Source organism: Python bivittatus, unplaced genomic scaffold, assembly GCF_059951505.1.
Source record: "Python bivittatus isolate LINGU-HERP-01145 unplaced genomic scaffold, Pbiv_v1 ctg000840_np1212, whole genome shotgun sequence".
In the NCBI taxonomy this organism is placed as follows: domain Eukaryota; kingdom Metazoa; phylum Chordata; class Lepidosauria; order Squamata; family Pythonidae; genus Python; species Python bivittatus.
In genome coordinates, this window is record NW_028277113.1 from 8,912,444 (window position 1) to 8,934,985 (window position 22,542).

The window sequence follows — 22,542 nt, forward strand, 5'->3', positions numbered from 1 at the left end:
ACTGGACCTCAAACTATGCGGTTTGAGTATCAGGGGAAAAAGCATACATTTATAAACAAACCAAGCTTAAATTGGTTTAATCTAAACTTAAAAGCTATTAAAAATAAGTTTTACATAGATTTCAGTGCTTCTCCAAATGTTTGCTTTTTTCCCCAAACAAAAATCAAGAGGTAACTGTGGCGGTGGTGTTTTTCCCCATTATTTTAATGCCTAGGCTTTTTCCTCACTCAGTAGAAAGATGGAAGCCTAAAGTTCTTTTCAAGCATCCTAGAGATTTTTATACCAAAAGTCTAAAGCCAGGCTAAATCCAGATATACAGTAAGCTCCATATATGAACAAATGAGATATTCAGAAAGGAAGACCTTTCTCTTATAATTCACTTATCTTAGAATGTCGGTAGTGGTGTAACAAGACATTTTCCTGATCGTTTCCAATCCAAATTGGAACTGCTTATTTCATGAACAAGTGGGAAACAAATAATTTAAACACTCATAGTCTAGTTTGGAGAGAAATAAATTTGACTGTAGAGGAGATGGGAAATAGAAAAAGGAAAAACAGAATGGAGGATCTCAGAAGAGGATATTTAACTTCCTAAATAGGAGCTTCCTCTCTGAAAATATTTATTTCAGGCCCCAGCTGAGAGATAAAATCATTATATGCAATTCCAATTCTCTTTTCACAGACTATTTTTGTTTCACCAAAACTAGATGCTAATACTGTCATTTGAAAGACTTTTCTTGCACTGAAAATTTGACCTCTAGCCTTAAATATATACCTTTTTTTTTTGTTTGTTTGTAACAGAGGTAAAATAATCTGAATGCTTTTTTCCTACCTGAGGAAAAGTTTCAGAAGCACTAATATTTTATTCAGCTGAGGTTACCGGCCTGCTTTTATGGGGGGCATATGCTTAACTTGTTTTAAACCTTGCATTATTGTATTTTTATAATAATATTCCAGAATCATAGATATTGTTATTCTAAAACAGTGTATCTTTAATTACAAGTGCCCATCCAGGCAGACAGTATGTTCCACTTCAGAATACGCATGAATCAAAATCTAAAGTATCTTGGTGCATTGCAAACCAAACAGATGTCTTGAATAATCACTCTCGTAACTTACTTCAGGCATCATCTCCTCAATGAAATGAATTGTATAATCAATGTTAAATCTGATTACTTTACACAGAGGAATCTAGAAAGAGACAAAGAAACATGGAACACTTTTAAGGGGCAGTGCAATCAACACTCTTAGAGCATCTGCTGTCTTCTGATCAAATATAATGGTGTTGCATATGTAAAATAAAGTTTATGATCACCAGCTGGCAAATGGCATTGAAAGCAGGAAGGATAAGGAGGTGATCAAATGCTGCCATCTACTGGAACTTTAAAGCAGATGCACCAAAGAGATTGAATGAATACAAGTAGGCCCTACAATGAGAATACCTACACTGCAGAGGGAATACAGAAAAGCTGTTCACAGAATTTATGATACTTCTAATCCATCAAATAATTTATATTTTCAGAATTTGAGATGTAAATACAATTATAGGATACAGATCATTTAATAACACTGGTGAGCATCTGCTAGCAACGAAATACTAATATGTTTTATTACATAGTATTTACTTTGCTTTAAAAACTTCACATCAACATTTTGATCTTAATATCACACAAACAGTACTGTGGCTTATCCAATCGTCACCCCCAGACAGGAGTTCCCAAGTGTTATGCTCCTGTGATCCCTAAATATGAAAGCAAGCTCTGTGCCCCCCATATTGAGGTTCGGAATGGGCAAGAATGAAATAGACCACCTACTTTAAATCCCATCATTACATTTTAATCTATATTTCATAGAGGTTCGCAAATTGGTGCAGGCAAAATAAAGAACCAAGACCAGAGCAAGTTTTGACAGTCAAAACTCACTCTGCTTTGGCTGAGCAAGCCTGCAGCCAGTTTACAGGCAAGGTTTGACAGCTTGTAAATCCCTTGCAGAGGCGGTGGTGGGAGATGGGGGAGTGTCCCAACTCCCAGTCCGAGAAGCCCTTCTGGAAGGCATTAGCTAAATTAAGGTTTGACCAAAATCTTAACACTCACAGTTCATGCTCTTCAAACAGCAGAAAACCAGCTCTCGTGGTTTAATTACAAAAGGCCAACAATCTTTGGCCACCCTATCACACAGCTTATAGCTGAAAGAGATCTCAAAAGGCACTGAGATGCTAGCTCAGGCTGGGGAAGCGGATGCCTTTTAATAAAATGCATCCACCTGAAAAGTTGGTACCAGAGTCTTTCTGATTTTACTCTGTGGTGGAACTCTCTGGCCGCAGAAGTGCAGTTTTGGCTAAGGATTGTTATTGGTGTTATACTATCTGCCAGAATACCTTGGATGAGTAGTAGTTTAATTGATGCCTCCAATAATAGTAACAACAGGAGGAGGAGGAGAAATAATCAGTACGGATTCTGGGATATGTTCCTCTGCCATCAATCTGTTTATGTAGCATGTGTTTAAAAGAGAATTGAGAAGATGCTAAACCGGCTGAATGCGCTCTCTTGCAAATGAACAGATGGATGTTTTAGGAAAGGTTATCCTTCTTCAGAGAAAGTCCTAACAAGGCTCTAGAGAAGTTTACATCCCAGGACCAAAATGCTCCTCTCTGCAGAATATATACTTCTGCAACAAAACTGTTTACCTATTTAGAAATGCACCATTTCATCAAACAAAGCGGTTAGCAAAACAGCTATACGGAATATGGGCCAAAGTGAGAAACTCAAATGAATCCAAGGGAGATTGGAAATCACTCTTATGATTAACTTTGGGGAAGTACTGGCTTTCCCCCTCCAGCCACCTTACACATTTCAATTTGGCAGTAACCTGAGAAGTAATAAAACGGAAGTAAATAGCCTTGTTATACAAAGCTGTATTATTAAGGTCTCTTTATTCCAAAACGATTTATTCTGCCGGGCAGCGGTTCTTCGGTCCCACAGAAAATCTCCTCTGGAAGTAGGTAGTAAAGCCCTGAAGAGATGGTGGGGAATTAATTGGGCTGTGCAGGCTTAGAAAAGAATTTGGAAGAAATGCTTTGGGCCTTACTCTGCTATTCATTAAAGCAGCCCAACTTTTTTCAGACCCCTGCGTGAGGTTGTGAACAAATATGCCACTCCTTTAAGAATCCACTCATTCAAATTAATGCAGGTCTTAAAACACTGTCACCTCTTCTTCAGGCCGATGCACGAAGCCCAAAGCACTCCTCCCGAGACATTTCGGAAGCATGCATAGCCCTAGGAATTAAGCCGAGTCTCGTTTATGTGCCAGGGCAGACATGTAAACGCTGCAGGAAACCACCAGAATATAAAAGAAAGCGTACTTACATTTGTGAGTGGAGCGTGGGAAAACATGGAAAATCCCTCAAAAATGTATTCGTGGTCATCATACTCTATGACGGTGGGTCTGTCTGTCTAAAGAAATAAAATCAAAAGCTGGGGAGAGCCGTCCTGGGAGACTTCAAGTGAAAAAGGCAGCTTTGTGGCTGCCATCATGTCGCAGATCACTTACTAAGAAGTTGGTAGGAGGCGACACTGTAATGCGGTAGTGGAACAATCTTCCAGCATTGTTGGTCATAGGGCGACAGGGTTTAATAGGCTTTAAGGAGAGAAGAATATAGGAAGAAGTCATGAAGGATGCTTAATCCCCACAAAAGAGGAGTAGAAAAATCCTGCTTGCTCTAAACCGGCCTTCCTTCATGTGGATCCTTTCAAACCTCTGGACGCTCTGAATCCCCAGCCATTGCTGAGTATTGCTGACATCCACACATCTAGAGGGAATCCGGGCTGGGACAGGCTGCTCTAAAGAGCCCCCAGTGTGAGTGGCTGGACTGAAGCAGAAGCAATAAAACTAAGGTCATGTTTATGCTAAGCAGGAGGAGAAAGGAAAAGAATGGGCCTTGCTTCAGGAGACCTGATGGGAGTTGCCCGTTTTGATGCTTCCCTACATTAAAAAGTTCTAAGTAAAGATTACTGCACTGACTCAGCTCTTCTCATCTGAAGCGAGTGGCTATGCAACTAAGGCATTATCAGAACTGCACATCTGGAAAGCTCCAAGCTAATGAAGGCTGGACCAGCATATCATCCCCTGCTAGATATGTTTTCTTCATGCAGGTTGCCTTCAAAATGCCAGTTGTTCTCCTCCCAGCTATAGTCTTCCAAATACGGCTAAAATATTCCAGCAGCCCCCGAAAATAACAATAAAATAATAATAATTTATTAAAATGCGTAGGCTGCCTGACTCTCAAGGAATATGGCCAACGGCGAGAAATGCTGAGAGATACAGCTCTCCGCGTCTGCGGCAACAGAAAACAAAGCAGAGTTTCATTTAATCCAGTCTGGCAAATCTGTTTGTAGCAAGCCATGTCCATAAGTAACTCTTCTCCACTGAGAAACTAAAACCCAGTTACCTCTTCTCCAGGATAGATGCCATGTCTTATCCCTGTTCTCCTGGCTTTGGCACTACATTTGCAAAGAGGCCCATCGTTCATCTGTTTTAAAAGAAAAAGGGTTAAAGTGATACTGAGTTGAACTGATGAAAAAGATGAACATTTAAATATAAGGGGCAAACATTCGGACTTCAAGGGCCACACTTCTTTTTAAATAATGTTTCAAGTGACTGCATATGGGGGGGGGGCAACACTCTAACAGCATAACTGGAGAGATGTAATTATATAAACTCATTTTTCCTTTTTTTTTTTCTTTAATAGGGAAGCTTTTTCTAGATACAGTAAGCCCACTCAGAACGTAATGCATCGATTTGTTCTTGTTTTATTATTTTATTTCGTTCCCCACCAAAATCAGGATGAAATCACATCGCTGTTGTTATGTGAACTGCAGCAAAGGCTGATAGAACAATACCAGGAGGTTGAAATGTGATCCATTTAAGAGAATTACCATGTCTGGGCTGCAGAAGTCCAGAAGACAAGCAGGTGGCAGCAGAAGGAAAGAATTTTCTGCATCTTTTTGCTACCATCAAGTGATCATCTGGACTTCCCCTGCTCAGACACAGTAGCCCTAATTTAAAAACCTAAGGCAATACCCAAAATAGAGCCATTTTTTAAAATTTGAATTTATCTGAACACTGCTGAATAGAACTGTTATTCACCAAACTATTTTTTTTTAAAAAATGGATTATAGTACTTCCCAAACTGTGTCCATTTTAAAATTCATAAATGGAACTGGTCAGAATGATACCCATAACCTCTATTTTTATTTTTATTTTTTGGTGAGAGGGCTTATTGAATGCTTACAACCCAATTCTAGCCTAGGCTTCTTGACAACACAGTAACTTTCCACCTAAAACGAGGTTTGACATTAGAAAACATTCCTACCTGAATTCCGAGGAGATTTTTAATCTGCAGATGATAACATTATATGTTTTTTTCCTGAAAGGTCCAGTTATTAGCCTCTCTAATGAAAAATACTAGAAACCAAGGCAGACTATTATTCTATTTAGTTCAGGGCTGGGCTCATGGGGGCTCCAGGGACATTTGTTAAGCCCTTTTTCCATGCCCCCAAGCTCCACTGGGCCACAATTGCCCAAAATACCGTAGGCAATATGGTGTCCCACCTTTTTACAGAAGGAAGCACATGAAAAATATAAGCTAAACACTAATTGAAGCCTCTACGCTTTTCTTTTGGGGGGAAAAAAACATGATTTCTCCTCCAAAATCTATTTTGTCTGCACACAATTTCTCCAGCACCTTCTTTATTCAGACTTTAAAGTGCACCACGGCATACTTGCTAACAACAGCTTGATGATCCACAAAGCAACAATATTAGGGAAAGAAAAAGATGGTCAAAGGAGAATATGATTCTTATAAAGACAGAGGTGGAAGATGGTGTTTTTGGATACAGCTTAGTATTTGTTCTCTGGACACATTTCAATTTCCTGTACCTTCAACTCTACAGGAACATGGACAAAATTAGAACAAAATATAGTGTTCAAAATTAAACTGGGCCTATTGAATACCATCTTTCAAGCCGCATTCAACGTATCAGAGTAATTTAGCATACGCTTTCAGAATGGAAAAAAAAGAAGTATGTAAGTTGCTAAAATTGCTGTTCTTACATCAGAAGAGTAGGCAAGTCTATGATTTCTCCTCAATAAAAGTGGCTGACCTTTCCAACTTTATGCATGCAGACTATATCCCTATTATTTGCAAAGCTGGGTTTAGGACACATAAGCAATATGCCAGCAATTTTAAGTGCTTGCCTTCCTAAGAGTTGTTTGTTTTAAATTAAATGAAAGCAATACACAATACACCAGGATGCCTTGATACATGGATGCAACCAAATGAAAAAGGATGCTAACACAATTTACTTCATTAGCTCTTGTTTGCTCACAACCTTTGTATTCTTTAGATTAGGGCAGCATTAAACATCTTGGGGTTTTAATTTAAACGGTCTCGTCCTATTTAACTTGCTTTTGGGGCAGTCAAGGCCAGCTTCCATTTAAATTGAGAAGTTCCATTTAGATTTAAAGAATAACGGGGGACAAAAATGGATACTGGAAGAAAACAGACATGGAAGAAAAAGAAAGAAGTGGAAGAAACTAGAGAAGGACGTCACTGTCATACTGTGAACTTGTAAACAACTGGACGTAAACCGTAAGTAAACATTCAAAGTTGCAGAAAGATGCTAGGTTTAACTTTCAGCTTTGTACTATGTAGAGCAGGGGGGTTTAGACTGAAGTCCATGGATCCCTTGGGGGTCTGTGGGTAGATTTCAGGGGTCTGTGAACTGGGATGGGAAAAATATAACAACTTTATTTTCAACTTTAATTGAAATTTAGCTTTTAATTTAATAATGAATATATGCAACAAAGTAATTTATGCCTCTAGACTCCAAAAAAACTTCAATCAACCTCACTATTTAAAATTGTTGTACCCTAAAAAAATGAAATGTGAATACATTTGGTGTGTGAAGTACATTTTTCTCCAAAAGCATGATTGATAATGTTCAACAGAGTTTGCATTTCAAAGGTTCTTTTGTAGCTAAATATCCATGCTTGCCATTATTTTGATAACTGAATTTAAGTATAATTGGTTTCCTTTGTAATACAATCTGTATCCATGCATTTTATTTTATGCATTTAAATTTATTTTTCTAAGAAGGGGTCTATGGCACAAAAAGGTTAAGAACCCTTGACATACGGGTTGTGTTCTCTTCTGTTCACTTACAGATTCATTGAAATACGCAATTTGACAGGAGTACCCACATTTTTGCATGCAGCTATGAGTTAATCTCCCAAAAAAAGGAAGGGAAAATGAGCATAAGGAAAGAGAATATAATCCAAAATGCTCCTAAAAACCACTGAATCTACTAGCTGGCTAGCTTTTGCTGTAAAAACTTGCTTGTAGCTGTTCATCTTTGACATTTGCATTACATTTTTAACCAGTAATGACTTTCCACTGGCAATCATGTCTAATACTTGAACTTGTTCAGTTCTTTGGGCTTAACTTCTAATTACAGGTAGTCCCTGAGTTAGGACCACTCATCAGCGACTGTTCAAAGTTACAACAGCACGAAACGAGAGGGACTTATGAATGGTCCACAAAGTTGTGGCAGCTGCATCATCTTCATGGTCACATGATTGCAATCTGGGTGCTCAGGCGCCTGGCTCACAATTACAACATCGCAGCAAGCCACAATCACGTGATCGCCATTTGCGACCTTCCCTTATGGCTTCCCACAAGAAAGTCAATTGTGAAGCTGGCAGGGAACCTCCCATAAGTCACTCCTACTGCTTTTTCTCCCAAGGAGCCTGACTATGGAGTACCCAGAGAGATGTCTTTCGAAAGATTATTTGCTTTACTGAACCTAGTATAGAAGGCAGGCAATTTTTTTAAACAAACAAACAATAAACCAGGCCCAAGGCTGAATTTGTACCAGAGTAGTCGATTTATCAGGTCAGCAGCACCCGTAATACTTAACAGTGCTCCAGCTTGGTAAGTGGGACCAAGTGTCCCAGGTTGATAAGTGGGACAACCCACCCAGGTTCAAACTGCAGGTGGGACCATATGAGACTTGAGTATAGAAACAAACAAATATCTTCCAAAGAGAAAGCTAATACTTCTTCTAGACATCTAGTTATCTTTCATCTTTACGGAAGGTGGGATGGAGTGGGGTTTTTTTGGGGGGGGGAAGGAACTTTCAATCTTGGGAGCTCCCCTCCAATGCCCCCCCCCAAAGTATTCTTATCTTGATACAGAACCACCTAAGCAAAAAGTAAACTTGGAGCTACCGAAACCAGTGCAGCAAATGAGTCACTACTGAAGTAAGTCTCACTCCTTGTGGCTTGAGGTGAACCGGCTAGTATACAGCCTTGGGCTCCCTTTCTCAAGTGGAGTACCTGTCCAGGATCATTGTACCACAGCTCCTCATGCAGACGATCAGGGTGGGCCTTTTTCCGCTTAATTTCAGCAATGACATCAAAAACTTCAGAATCAGAACTGCTGGAGCAGCTGTCATCTTCTGAGTCACAATCAGAATCACTGGAGCTCCCTGTGGTCACCAAAAGACAACAAAATGGGAGATGAAGAAAATTGTCTACTCATTTGGGTCCTAGAAAGTCTTACATGAGCCAATGGTCAACCAATGGCCTTTCATTCCAGAGGCAAAAGGAAGTGGACACACACAGAAAAGGCACTCAGATAAGGTTTTCTTTGAACCAACACAACTCACTCACTCACTCGTTTATTAAATTTGATGCCACCTGACTGAAATGACTCTGGGCAACTCACAGTATCAAACAAAAAACAAATTAAAAACACAGTAAGATATAAAGAAGCATGGCATCTGACCACTCAATGAAGAACTTGTATAAAAATTCATCCAGTAAGGGGTCCCATCCTCCCTAACCCACGGCCTGGGACAACAGCCATCGGGTGGGAGTCACACAGATTTCAGGGAGGATTTCATTCCAGAGGGCGGCCGCCATGACAGAGAATGCACACAACCTGGGTCCCAATAAATGATATCGTTAAGCTAGGCAGAAATCATGGGAGATAAGTGGTCCCTCAGATAACCTGGCCCTATGCCATGTAGGGCTTTATAGGTGATAGCCAGCACCTTGAATCGCACCCAGAAACATACTGGCAACCAGTGCAGCTCATAAAGCAGAGGTGTCACATTGCCACATCGCTGCATTTGAAGCAGTTGAAACTTCCATGGCCTTCAAGGGCAGCTTCATGCAAAGCACACTGAAATAGTTGAGCCTTGGGGCGATGAGGGCATGATTGACTGTCTAAACAGCTTCCTGATCCCGGAAGGGGTGCAACCGGCATAGAAGATGGAATTGTGCAAAACCTTCTTAGCCACAGCTGCTACCTGCTCTTCAAACAGGAGCTGTAAATCCAAGAAGACCCGCAGATTGTACACTTTTCTTGAATAGGGAAGTGCAACTAAGATTCCAAGATTAAAGATGGAAAATCCCTGGATATGGGGGCTCTAATACCCACAACCATTTAGTTTGGTAGGATTAAGTTGAAGTTGGTTTCTCCCCATCACACAGCCTCCAAGTACTGGGACAAGACCTCAACTGCATATCTTGGCCAGCTCAGGGTCAAAGATATAATTGAGTATCATCAGCATATTGATGATACCAAACCCCAAATTGACAGATGACCTCGCCCAGTAGTTTCATGCAGATGTTAAACAGGCTTCTATTAAATGAAGCAGACATTGCTCCAAAGGCCCAGTCAAAGCGTATCAAAAATAAAGCAGAATTGAGTTGTACTTTCTTTGTTCTTAGTAGTCTCTCTTAAAATAGACAGATCATCATAGGACTCATTCACATTTGCTCATGGTCAATATCAGTATCAGTCATTTCTTGCATCCAGCCTTTCATAAAACTGCCCTCACATGTAGAGAATGGAATAAATGGAATGGATAAAAGAAAAGAACAAAATTATAGCTGGAATGATAAACCAGAAAGTTAGTGTGCGATTAAAATTCTTTTTAACGATTCTGTAAAAAAAAGTATGAATCATACCATGAATGTTTTTATCAATTTAACTATGGCAAAAAATTAAGAAAGAACTGCTGCAATAACATGGATATTGACTTGAAATGAACCTTTTCTAAAAATTGCAAGTATTAATTTGTCATGACAAATTAATATGTGACAAGTCTTATTAAAGTTTAGTGACAAGGCAAAAATACAATAAAAACGTTGATATTATATGATGGGGAGAAGGAGAGATAATTATCCACCTTAAAGTATATTTTACAAATTCTATTAACTGGATTAGTGACTGAGAATTTGAACCTAATAGTTGTAGTTCTTAATTTGAAATTTTTAAAAAAGATAAAAGGTCCACTATAAAAAACGTTATCCAAATGCAAATGAAAAGGAATATTCTTTGATATGCATCTGCGGCAAAGAATAATTTTACTACTGTAACTAATAAGATTTTGGAGCAGGTTACTCATGTCTGCAACTCCCAGTGTTAATGTCTAAAAATGGGAATAGAAAACCTGTGGTCCTCCACTTCAAAGTGAGGTGACATGAAAAGAAAGGAAAGAAATAACTGCACAAAGAGAGAGAGCACAATCCTGCCATGCTGGCTTTGATACCCATCCCTGACATGTGGCCCTCAACAAATTACTGCAGGAGGAGTGCAAACCTTAATTGGTAAAAAAAAAAAAAGGTCAAAGGTCTATGGCCCAAAGACATTGGGTCCACCTCATCTTCAGAACATGACATCTCCTTGTATTTCAAAAAAAGTGTCACAGCCAATGCCATTTTCTGTCATGAGAAAAATAATCCAAAATTCATTCTCGTCTTCTCGGGCATCACAGACAATACAGAGAATGATGACAGGCTTTCTTGTCTTATTCCAGCTTCCCACAGCAGAGAAAAAGGTTGAAGAAACAGATACTTAATATGGGATTGGAGGGCACAAAGGAAGTCCTCCAAGGCTGAATTTGACTATCCCTTCAAGAAAGTAGAAAGATCTTCCTGGAATATACAGGCTTTACCAATATGATACTTACCTACATCTTCATCCAGTTTGGTCTTGGGTGGCTCCCATGGAGGCCTTGCAGCTTTAGCCTTTGCTTGACGCTTTCCTAGCTCTTCTTCAAATTTTTCATACAAATCTCTGAGTCGGCTTGTTCCCACAACCGTGGAATCCCCCTTGCAAACGCAATCATGGGAAAACAAAAAAGTTACAACTATTTTGAAAGGATAAGGATCTGCTGAAAGCAATCTGCCTTTTTGAAAACAATCTCTCATGTTAAAGAGAAATCATGCAAATCATTTATATCAGGTGTTAGCATGTAAGCAGCAACTTAAAGATAGATATTCCACAACAGAGGAATATTTGACATCCATCCAGCAGTGATCACTAGTGTAGAAAAATAAAAATGTGGAAGAATTTTCTGTTCCACTCAGATAGACATCACAGAACATCTGCTCTCTGTGGCCTTGCATCCCCAAGATAAACATGCACAGTAGCAAAAGCATTTCCAAATTGTAAATAGCAAGCAATTCGTGTAAATTGTTCTTTTTGTGAAATAATCATAAAATCCCATTTACAATGAGGTGCAGTCAAATGCAGCCAAATATGTGCCGATGACTGATGGGTAGGACTGCAAGATTTCCTTATCCATAAATGCTTTCCATGATTGCATACTATAATACAGGTAGTCCTTGCTTACTGACTGCCTCATTCAGCAACTGTTTGAAGTTACAATATCGCTGTCCCTCAGTCATGTGATCGCCATTACAGTCAATATGCGTTGTCCTGCGCCTGACCTGCTGTTTTACTTTTTCTCCCCACCTTGCAGAGCGGAGAAATTGGAGAGGAAGGGATTACAAGAGAGTAAGTAGGCACATAATGGGGAATACAGTGGCTGTTTGTGAGTGTGCTCACAGTGCCAACATATTGCTTTTGATGTGTATTTCCCATTGTATGCCTCCCTACTCTCTTGTAATCCTGCCCTTTCCAATTCTCCACTCTGCGAGGGGGAGGAAATAAACAATTTCTGTAGGCAATCTCTCCTGCATCTGACCCGTTTCCCCCCCACTCACAGAGCGATTGGAGAGGAAGGGATTACAAGGAAGTAAGCAGGCACACAATGGGGAATACACTGGTCTGTTTGCATAGTGCACTCCCAACTGCCAGTATATTCCTTTTGATGTGTATTCCCCACCTGATGTATGCCTGCTCGCTCCCTTGTAATCCCTTCCTCTCCAATGAATGTAAATATAAACATTAATCCCCTTCTTGCTAATTATCCCAGCACTGGTGTGAAAGGGTGGGGGAATGGTTAGGAGGCAAACAAAAGGAGAAGGGGAAGTTTTAAGCTGGCTATGTGAGGGGGGGCATTCCAAAGGGCAGGGGAGTGGGGAAAAGGAAAGCACAGTCACAGTCACATGATTTCCCACTTAGCGACCACTTCTCTTAGTAATGGAGTTGCCAATCCCAATTGTAGTCACTAAGTGAGGACTACCTGTATGTCATCAAAGCAGTCATTCCATTTCATTCTGTACCTAGTTAGACTTCATCTGGAGGACTGCATCCATCCAGTTTCAGGCATAACTTTTTAAAAAGGATAGAGAACATATTTAGAGGGAACCGAGGAAAGAAAGTACTTTGAGGAACTGTTGAAGGAATTGTGCATACTTGAGCAGTGTTTTTCAACCTTACCAACTCTATGATGTGTGGACTTCATGCTGGCTGGGGAATTCTGGGAGTTTAAGGCCACACATCATAGAGTTGCCAAAGTTGAGAAATACTGCTCTAGAGTGAGGGGAAAACATAACAGCACTCTTCAAAGAGATGCCAAACAGAATAGGGGCAAGATTTGTTCTCTACTGCACCAGAGGACAGGAAAGGATCCAATTGTTACAACTTATATGAGGGTAGCTTTTGAAAGGATATCAGGAGAAACCTCTTGATGCTGGAACCTATTAGAAATGATTTGAGTCTATCTCACTGGAAGTCTCCAAGCGGAGACTGGATAGCTATCTGTTAGAGATGCTATAACCCTGGATGTTCTGCAAGGGAATGGAATAGGATACCCAAAATGTCCCTTATAGCCCCAACATTCTATGATTCTGTTGAGGCATCTTTCTGTTGTAGGAGGATGTTTATTCACTTATTTATTGAATTTCTATATTGTTGAACTCCAGAAGTGACAATTTCCACACTTATGATCTCAGTAGAAATAGAACAAGAGCTTATGTCCATGCTGTCGTCATCCTCATCATCATATGAATCCCAGAACAGATGCAATGGTACATGAGAATGACCTTGGGAGACAGGAGGAAGAGCTGCAGCCTAGACAACAGTCTGATAAAAAAAATCTGAGTCTGAAGGAAGGGTGGGGGTGGAGAAAGCATCTCAGAAAGGACCCTCCCTAGTTTTGGGGAGAGTAAAAGTAAGGGAGGGAAGAGGTATTTTCAGACTTGCAAGATTTTGTTATGTAACCTTACAGTATAGGTAGCGTTAGTACTCATGGTTGGTGCTTCCTTGTCTGGACTACATCGAAGGGCTGACAACAACATCTCTCCTGACTCATGCAAAGCAGAGTTATCAGAAAAAAGTTTTTTAGAGGGGATATGCAAAGTGTTTTGTAACCAGACTGTTCCATGGACAGAATTTTAGGTTATCTGTGCTTGGATCAATTCATGTATGTTTTGTCTGGACACAAACTTGGAACATGTATATTCAGTCCATGCACTTAGGCTGGTGCAAGAAGGGTGAGAGAGAAAAGGAGATACATCAGCCTTACTCTAAGTCCCCTCCAGATTTGGTCTCAGCCAAAACCCAAACAATCAAAATGAAATGGCCAAGCCTAAATTCAAGACTACAATGTATTACATGTTTCATGCACAAAATATATTTTTATTTCATGCGTATCCCTAGTTTGTATGTCTGCAAACCTGAAAATAAGCACCATGCAATGTTTAAAATGATATCCTGAATTTCTCCCAAAAGTGGTATTCACAAAAATGGTCTATAGATCAAATGCAAAATTACAACCAAACCCTTAAAATCAAATCAATTTTACAAAAAGAATCAATGTGGATATTTTAACCGCTGATTTTTTTAAAAAACATACATCTGATTTTTAATTGTAACTACAGGTTTTAAAAACTGCATTTTGCTAAAGAATATTGATCTTTAACAGAGAGATACATTACAGTCTGTTTTCATAGTTGCTTACCAACACACTATTGAACACTAGGGGCAATATGTGATCCTGAAGATCAAACAGTTTTATTCAAACCTTTTCTCCAACTACTTCCTTGTTTCAGAAAAACAAAGCTCTTTTAATAAATGACTGTGGAATCCAATATGTGATACAGCTGTATAGGAAAATTTCTATTACTCTAGATGCCTCTAGGTTTAAAGACTGCAATTCTGTAGCCACGTACCTGCACCATCTTATTTACTTTGTATACAGAGAAAACCAAACAGAGATCTTTAATTACTCCCACAAACAAATACAAGCTCTAATTTAAGGCATGTGAAATGCACAAATACAGGTAGTCCTTGTTTAGCAACTGCCTCATTAGGCAACCATTTGCAAATATGATGGTAATAAATGATAGGAAAAAAATCATTTTCCAACCATTACAGCCATGTATGCCCAAAATTCTGTGCCTGACAATAATGCATGCGATGAGAGTAATGCTGGTGATACTGCATGAGGGAACTTTATCTAAATGAGATGGCAGCAGCCAGTGAACTTCACAGTGTCACTCTCTTTCTCTCTGTCACATGGTTCACTTAACGACCATGTCACTTAGTGACCATTTTGCCAGAATCAATTGTGGTTGCTAACTACCTGTAGAGGGCCTGGATTATACATCTAAATAGTGTAAACAACAGATCCTATTTGGTTGCAAAGAGATGCATTTGAATGTTTACAGTACAGTGGTGCCTCGGTTCACGAACGTTTCTGTTCACAAACAATTCGGGTCACGAACAGCTCCGTTCGCAAAATTTTGCCTCCGTTCACGAACGCCGGATCGGGTTATGAACAGGATCCGCGGCCATTTTCCCTCCCGTGACACATGGTCGCGGCTTCCTGTAGGGAGGGGGACTCTCCCTCCAAGCAATATCTGCCTCCCCACCCGCCTTCCTGTCCTCCACGCCAGAAGTCGCGTTGAGCAAGGTTAGTTTTCTCTCTCTTCGTGCTGTACTGTGTGTCATATTTTTGCGGTTTTAAAAAAAAAAACATATGGTTCAGAATGGATTAACCATAATTACATTGAACCTTATGGGGAAATTTGATTCAGGACACGATCAAAAATCGGTTGGCGACCAAATTCAGAGGGGTCAGAACGGATTGACCGTATTTACACTGAACCTTATGGGAAAATTGGATTCGGTTCACGACCAATTCGGTTCGCGACCAGAGTCACAGAACGAATTAAGTTTGTGAACCGAGGTACCACTGTATTAATATTAAGGAAACATATACATTACAAAATGGAAAATTTTGTAATGTATGTTTCCTTAAGTTTTTATGTTTCCTTAATATTAATTTTAAATATTAAAGTTAATATGTTTCCTTAATATTAATTTTAAACCTTCCCTTTAAGATTTTAAAGGGAAGGTTTTAAATTGGCCAATTTTTATGTTGGTTTAAACCAGGACAAATGGGGAGATGATACTCAGAATAGTCCAGAAGATTTTGCTGTGCAGCCCAATATATTTCAGCCCCCAAATCCTTTATTAAGGACAATGAAACGTCTTCCACTTTTTTGGCAGTATATCATTTGCTTGTTTTGTATTTCAATCCATACTATTTTCTTGGTGAGAGTTCTAACATGCAGGGCAGAATGAATGGTCTGTTCCATGAAAAATCATATTATATTTTATTCTACAGTTGGGAGGAGGAAGGGAAGACCAATATTGGTCTTAGAACCTAAAATTACTTAATTAAAATTAGTTATGGAAAGTAAGCTTCTTATTTTCTCTCCCCTTCTGCAGCCCATGAGAAGACTCTGGAGGATCCTTCCTGTAACACAGCAAAATAGTGTGCAGAGACATGTTGGAGAGGAAAAGGCATTGCCCAGAATCAGGCACAGGTCCCATTACCACACTTTTGGGTAACTCTCAGTTACGCACTGTGTCACATTATTCTGCAAGGCACAGCCCAACACTCTAGAGAAACTTTATGGAGAATTCAGAGAGCTGCAGAAGGTACAGGAAACATTTCTTACCTGAGCTTTGTTAAGTTTTATTTATAATCCAAGTCACTGGTTGCCAGAATTCCTCAGAATACATACCACTTGATCCATGGGATCATTTGAATAGTAGCTTTCTGAATGGGTACAGCGAACCCACACTGGCTTCAGTAGATCCTCATCTTCTTCCTCATTCTTTTCACCTGTTGACTCTTCTGGCTCTTTGTCCTTGATGGAGGTATAACTTTTCTCTCTATTGGCATTTTCTGACCACCGCTCCCTGTCCTCTTCCCAACGGGGTCTCTTTCGGTCTTGGCTGGGAGATCGACTGTGCAAGAAGGGAAGGAAGTAAAAGTCAACATTTAGTAGCAAAACTAACCCCAGTTCACATATAAGTTCATGTATAAATGCATCAGTGCCTCCATAAAAAAGCTATGGTTTTTCCTTGCCTTGCAAGGTAGCCATGTGATCCCAGGACAATCTCTGTCTGATGGGCTGTCAGCATGTCATACAGCCAGTTTAGTGCTGTGGTTAAGATGTTGGATTAGAAACCGGGAGACTGTGAGTTCTAGTCCTCCCTTAGGCATGAAAGCCAACTGGGCGACTTTGGGCCAGTCACTTTGTCTCAGCCCAACCCACTTCACAGGGTTGTTGTTATGGGGAAAAGAAAAGGTGGGAGCATTATGTACACTGCCTTGAATTGTACAAAATAAAGGTAGAAGATAAATCTAATTAAAAACAATGTCATTCCACTGCAAAATACCTTATCATATCCTCCAAGGAATAATAAAATAGGGACAGAATAAAGCTAGGACAGTCTCCCTTTTACATCTACCATTTCTCATAGCAAAAGGCAAAAACTAATGTTGCCTTGCCTAACCTAACCATTCAAATATGTTGGCTTACACATCCATTATGCTTAACCTCGATGGACAAGCTAATTGGATGATGCTAGTTGAACTCGAACACCTTTGGGGGACAACTCATTGAAGAAGGACGGTCACATGAGACAGTCTCATGAAAATAAAGAAACCAAAAAAAACAACAGTCCATTCAACAGCTCTTAGAGTCAAGTATCCGATCTTACCTTCCTGTTCTTTTGTGATCTTTTCTATAGGACCTTTCTGTAGATGGTGATCGCCGACTATCACGGTGCCTGTGCCTTTCCCTTTGATGCTCCCTTTAAGAATGTTTAAAAAATCACAATCCTCAGTGTGGAAACATTCAGGTCCCAAAATACATGGGGAGAACCAGAACTGAATAGATCACCAACCTAAAAGCTCCAGAGTGCAAGACATACCATTGCCTCTCCCCATGCCATTTTATGATTAACATCTACTAGCTACCTTGCTTTTCCTGTTTAACCTTACCAGCTTCACAGTCATAGGTTTCAAACTAAGGTTTGAAAAAGAACCCAGATGTACCATTTATGGAGCCTCAAAAAAAGAAGGAATTGCTGCTTTATTCTCAGCTTTGCTATAATACAACACAGGGATCAGCAGCCTTTTCAGGCAACAGGTGCTGTCACGTGATCTTGCACGAGGGTGTGGGTGCCACCCAATAAAAATCACCCCAAACCTTGCGAAATGCTTACATTTCAAAAGATGGTGATAATCTTATGTGAGGACACCAAACTTTCATGAGATTCAGGTACTTGGTAAAATTTCTTATATTTTTAAATCAATCCTAATTTAGAGTAGGCACATATATCATTAAGAGCACTTCCAAATAAAGCAGGTAGGGAGAATGATATTGTAGGTACTAGTCTAGGAGACAGTAGGTGACCCAAATTACCAATGGGTCCTACCCGCCTATTTCTATACCTCTGCGATTCTACCTTGGTCTTCTAATTTTAGCAATGAGACACTGAAGAACAATCTGAGCAGGAACTAGTAATCACTTTTTTCCATGAAAATAGTAACAACAAGGGGAGGGGGGAGGGCAGGAGAAGAGAGCACCTCAAAACACCTGTTTAATACGGTAGAAGGAAAGCTAGACTTGATGAGCAAAATGAATCTTATGCTTCTGAGAACCTGGAGCTAAAAATAGAGGAGATGAAGCTTCCCTCCCCTTAGCCCACAAGTTTTGTTAATCTGCCATGGTAGAGCTCTAACAACCATCAACCCTCTATCAAACCTGGAGATGGAAGGAAGAAGCATGTGGAATCTCTATACCCAACAGACTCAAATTTGTAACAGAGAAGTCAAGAAAGTTGACATGCCTCTACCTCTCCTTGCTGTCTGGAATCAAACAGGAAGAGAAGGAGTCATCTACGGTTGCCTCTGGACTGAATGTTCCCAGCATTAGTTATGAGCAGAAGCAAAGAAAACCTCTCTCTTCTTTACTACTGAGTTAGCTGGGAGAGAAACACAGCCTTACTTCATGACCAACAGATTTCTCCTGCTTGCCTGCAGTTCTGAATTTCTGGAGATATTCTGCCCTTCAACAGTAGTGATCACAATGGAAACAAAGTCAAGAATAATAGCTGTTGAAGATGCAACAGCATGTGAGTTGCATCTAAATTTGGACAGAAGATGCTAACTTAGAAATTACTTGAGAATTGCAAACGTCTTGGTGATTTCCAAACTAGCCAAATATGAAATTACCATCAGTGCTAATGTTGGTAGCAGCTTAGACATCTAACTAAATGGGTTTTATGTTTCCTTTCTTTTCTCTTTCTTATGGAACAAGGTTTCTTCTTTTTTTGTGTATTCCCACGGATCATTCAAGTTAGTATTGTATTTAGAGCTCTGTCAATATTATCACCCAAGGGTTACCCAGGAGCACCAACAAGTACAAGCCTATATCAACCCAGGAGTCTGTAAGGTTCAAAAAAGCAGCAAATAGGAACTCATTCTTCTGTGAGCTACTAAATCTGAGCCACTTATAATGTGTTTCCCACAACCAGCAGAGCTGCCAAGTCTGATCCTCAGTCCCAATAAAAAAGCAAGACAGGAGAGCTGAGAATAATAGTACCAGAGATAACTCGGATTACCTGTACCATTCATAACTTCGATGGCGGGGCGGGGTTCTTCCTCTGACATAATCCGATCTATGCCGACTACTTTCTGGTCGCCGGCGATCTGGGCTCCTCCCTCGATCCCGCCGGTCCCCATGATTAGCGGAGCGATGCCGATCTCCGTGTCCATGGCAGTGATCCCGATGGCGATGTTCATCATAATATTTACTCCTCTCTGGAGACCTCCGTTCAGCCTGGGATTTTTCTACTGGATACTGACTTGGGTGTCGGAAGTCACTGCTGGTGTTACCACCGCTATTAGCGTTGCCATTGTTGCTTTGGTAAGAGCTTGCACTGTGTTGGTAGTTATTAAAGTTAGGAGGCGAAAAGGTCTGCTGGGTGTATGCTGGAGAATACACGGGCTGGTAATTTACCTGTTGAGGCATTATTGGTGGAGGCACGGGGTGTGGTATGGATGGAGGTGGCATCATGTAAGGGAATGTGTTTTGTCCAGTTGCATTGGCTAGAACTGGAGGGTTACCAGGATTTGGGACAGGAGGAGGAGCTGGGGGAAAGCAAGGGGGAAGTGGGAATGTCTGCCTCACCTGATGGCCTGAAAAAGGAGGTCGGGGGGGACACTGGGTGATTGAATTTTGAGGCGAAGTGGGGATTGGTGGGGGATATGGGACGAAATCTGGCCTAGGAGGTACATAGTTTGTAGTTGGAGGGTTCACATAGATGGATGTGGTTGCAGTTTGCTGGTCATACTGATACTGCATTGAAGACTGCTGAGGATGTAGTTGTCTCAGGTTTTGGGGGCGAAAGGTTTGCGATGAAGCTCGTACAGTAGCTCCTCCTCGGCCCCGGGGGCAGCCACGACCAGAATGAAAAGACATCACCCAGCTAGAAAGAGGAGAAGAAGAGGAAAGGAAAATTGATTTGTCACATTCCTTCGAGTTAGGGTCGAGAAGAGCTGGCTACTCTTCTGAAGCATCTGTAAACGTTTTTAAAGATCCGCTTTATATTTCAAGTGGGAAAAATCAGGGTAGAGAAAAATCAATTACTAAAAAAAAATTAAAATCAGAGTTTTAATACTGAATTTGGATTTTAAATGTTTCCTTAAAACATTCAATAAAAACATGAACATGTCAAAGATGTAATAATATATTTCTAATGATTAGCTTTTCTATTCTCTAATACAGAGATGGAGGAGACGTTAATAGACTAGGTAACTGATCTCTCTCATGAAAAGCTCAAAACAATGAAGATCAATGAAGAGATCATTTAATGTGATAGAACAGGTTTGGGGAAGGAGGTGTCTGGGTTAAATGTAGGGAGCAGAAGAGCAAACTGAAAATGAAACAAAATGCAATCAGAACACATTCCTGCATTCCTGAGGGTCGGAGGAATACATTTCTGGTCCTGAAGAATCCCTTCTAAAACCTAATCTTAGCAGCAGGCCATGAAAAGAAGCCCATGTTGCAATATTTTAATGGTGCTCACTGATTTCACTATGCGTTTATTTCCTTGGTGCTAATAAATTTATTTACACTGAGATGGGCGGTGACAAATTTGAAATATAAACAAATAAAGAAAATTAAACTAAAAAAAATCAGTTGAAATTATATCTCCATCTCTATTTCACGCTGAGAACTTAAGAATATTTAGATGATATCACATAACAGGAACTCACTTTAGTAGAAATGATTATCATAGAATATTTCCGTCTGGTCAATGAATTATGATTTAAATCATTAAATTGTGTCCTTGTACATAGCTTACATAAAAGTGTGTAATTTTTAGTCACGCTTCGTCACCACTTCTGATACTGATTTCCTTCTCCTTCCCCAGCCTCAGCTCTCCTCTGAACTTACTACATTGTGTCAGTGACTACAATGATACTGCCTTAGCAGAACAGGTATCACATGTCAAGTCAGACTAAATCTTTGAAATGAGTGTGACTCCTAGTTATTTCATGGATATATCAATACAATTTTGGTGGGACCAAGTTGTTTGCTGTCGCTTTCTTCCAAACTGTCGTCTTACTCCCTAGTAAAGCCTATAGCCCTGGACTTCCATCCAAGCACAAAACAAGTCTGGTCCTGCTTAGCTTTCTGAGGTCACCTAAGGCCAGTCAGATATTACGTCTGGTCTATCTCTATTATCTATTCTAAGTGGCAGCACTCTTCAGTGTTTTTTGCAGAAGGTATTCCCGCTACTTGATATCTAAGGAGTGGTGCAAAGATTTCACCCTAGCATCCTCTATATGCAAAGCATATGCCCAGGGACTGAGATATGATCTCTTCCTAAAAACAAAATCAGAAAGCTCTCGCTTGCTCCTTCTAGACTTTCAGCAACACTGTCCAGCTGACTTAACTGGCTAATATTCAAGGATATTCAATATGTGACATAAATTATTATTACTGCTAATTATGTAAGTTGTATTCACTGCATGTTTGAAGTTGCATATCTGCTACTCACCTTTGAGCTTTGGTTCTTTATCTTGGTCTAAAAATCTACATAGAATCTTTCAAATGTCATGCCTGGGATTTGCAATAAAATCTTCCTGCAGATTCTTGGGCAAAGACTCAAACACTCTCAAATGTAAATATTAATTCGTAAGGGACTCTTCTAGACTTTGCAACCCCTAAGCATTTACTAGGAGATAAATCCTGCTTAACTTTTTGGAATTTGTTTCTGACTGAGCATGCTTAAGCATGCGCTGTAAATTGTATACACATCATTTCAATTCAGAAAATACCCTGTACACTGTTTAGTTCCTGCGTAACTGTTATTACCTGTTGGTAACTCTAGGATACCTTGAGGGAACAGTTCAGGACTTAACTTCGGAGGAGACGATACATCTGATTGCACTCTTTGCCTTACACAGGGCTTGATCTTCAAAGCACTCCATCTTTTCAAAAGAAAAACAAGACACCGTCGTGCTCATTAGGTTCCGTGTTAACTTGGTGAGGTTCCAATTTTAAATTGGAGAGAGGATAAGATAAGCCGGTTGAAAATTTAAAATTCCAAGCGTTAAAGATCCGTGAAGCTCTTTCCAGTAATATGTATGTATTTCCAATATTGTGCATAGCTTTTAAATAAGAAGCGGAGAAAATAACTGAATTCTCAAACATGAGACATCGCATCTCCTAGCAAAACGAAGACGACAGATAATAATCTAAATCCTACATAGCATCGTAGAATCATCGCCCCCCTATCGAGAGTGCAGAGCAGCTTTTATTTTACCTGGAAACAACGCTTTTGAGATCCCACAACGCAGAACGCAGGTACCGGCAAAGGCAGAGAAAATGTGCAGGGAAAACCCTTGCACCGGAAGAAAAGACTTGGAAGGAGGAGCGTGCAAGACATGAAAACGGAAGTTTCGGCGG

The 22,542-nt window shown here is 40.1% G+C and overlaps 1 protein-coding gene across 3 annotated transcripts in view; it reads right to left on the minus strand.

Moving 5' to 3' along the window:
* DROSHA (drosha ribonuclease III) overlaps nucleotides 1–22,536 on the minus strand; it is a 100,611-nt gene extending 78,075 nt beyond the window's left edge. For 2 of the 3 annotated variants that reach the window (XM_088130791.1, XM_088130789.1), the window contains exons 1-11: nucleotides 22,400–22,536; nucleotides 21,949–22,064; nucleotides 19,187–20,053; nucleotides 17,279–17,371; nucleotides 16,294–16,519; nucleotides 11,040–11,181; nucleotides 8,395–8,546; nucleotides 4,448–4,528; nucleotides 3,550–3,636; nucleotides 3,366–3,452; nucleotides 1,120–1,191 (exon numbers count right to left, since the gene is read on the minus strand). In XM_088130791.1, the coding sequence (XP_087986917.1) occupies nucleotides 1,120–1,191; nucleotides 3,366–3,452; nucleotides 3,550–3,636; nucleotides 4,448–4,528; nucleotides 8,395–8,546; nucleotides 11,040–11,181; nucleotides 16,294–16,519; nucleotides 17,279–17,371; nucleotides 19,187–20,046 (1,800 nt within the window). In that variant the 5' untranslated portion in view covers nucleotides 20,047–20,053; nucleotides 21,949–22,064; nucleotides 22,400–22,536. The remainder of the gene's footprint in view (nucleotides 1–1,119; nucleotides 1,192–3,365; nucleotides 3,453–3,549; nucleotides 3,637–4,447; nucleotides 4,529–8,394; nucleotides 8,547–11,039; nucleotides 11,182–16,293; nucleotides 16,520–17,278; nucleotides 17,372–19,186; nucleotides 20,054–21,948; nucleotides 22,065–22,399) is intronic. The other variant, XM_088130790.1, reaches the window with a different exon arrangement.
* Nucleotides 22,537–22,542: the final 6 nt, after the last annotated feature.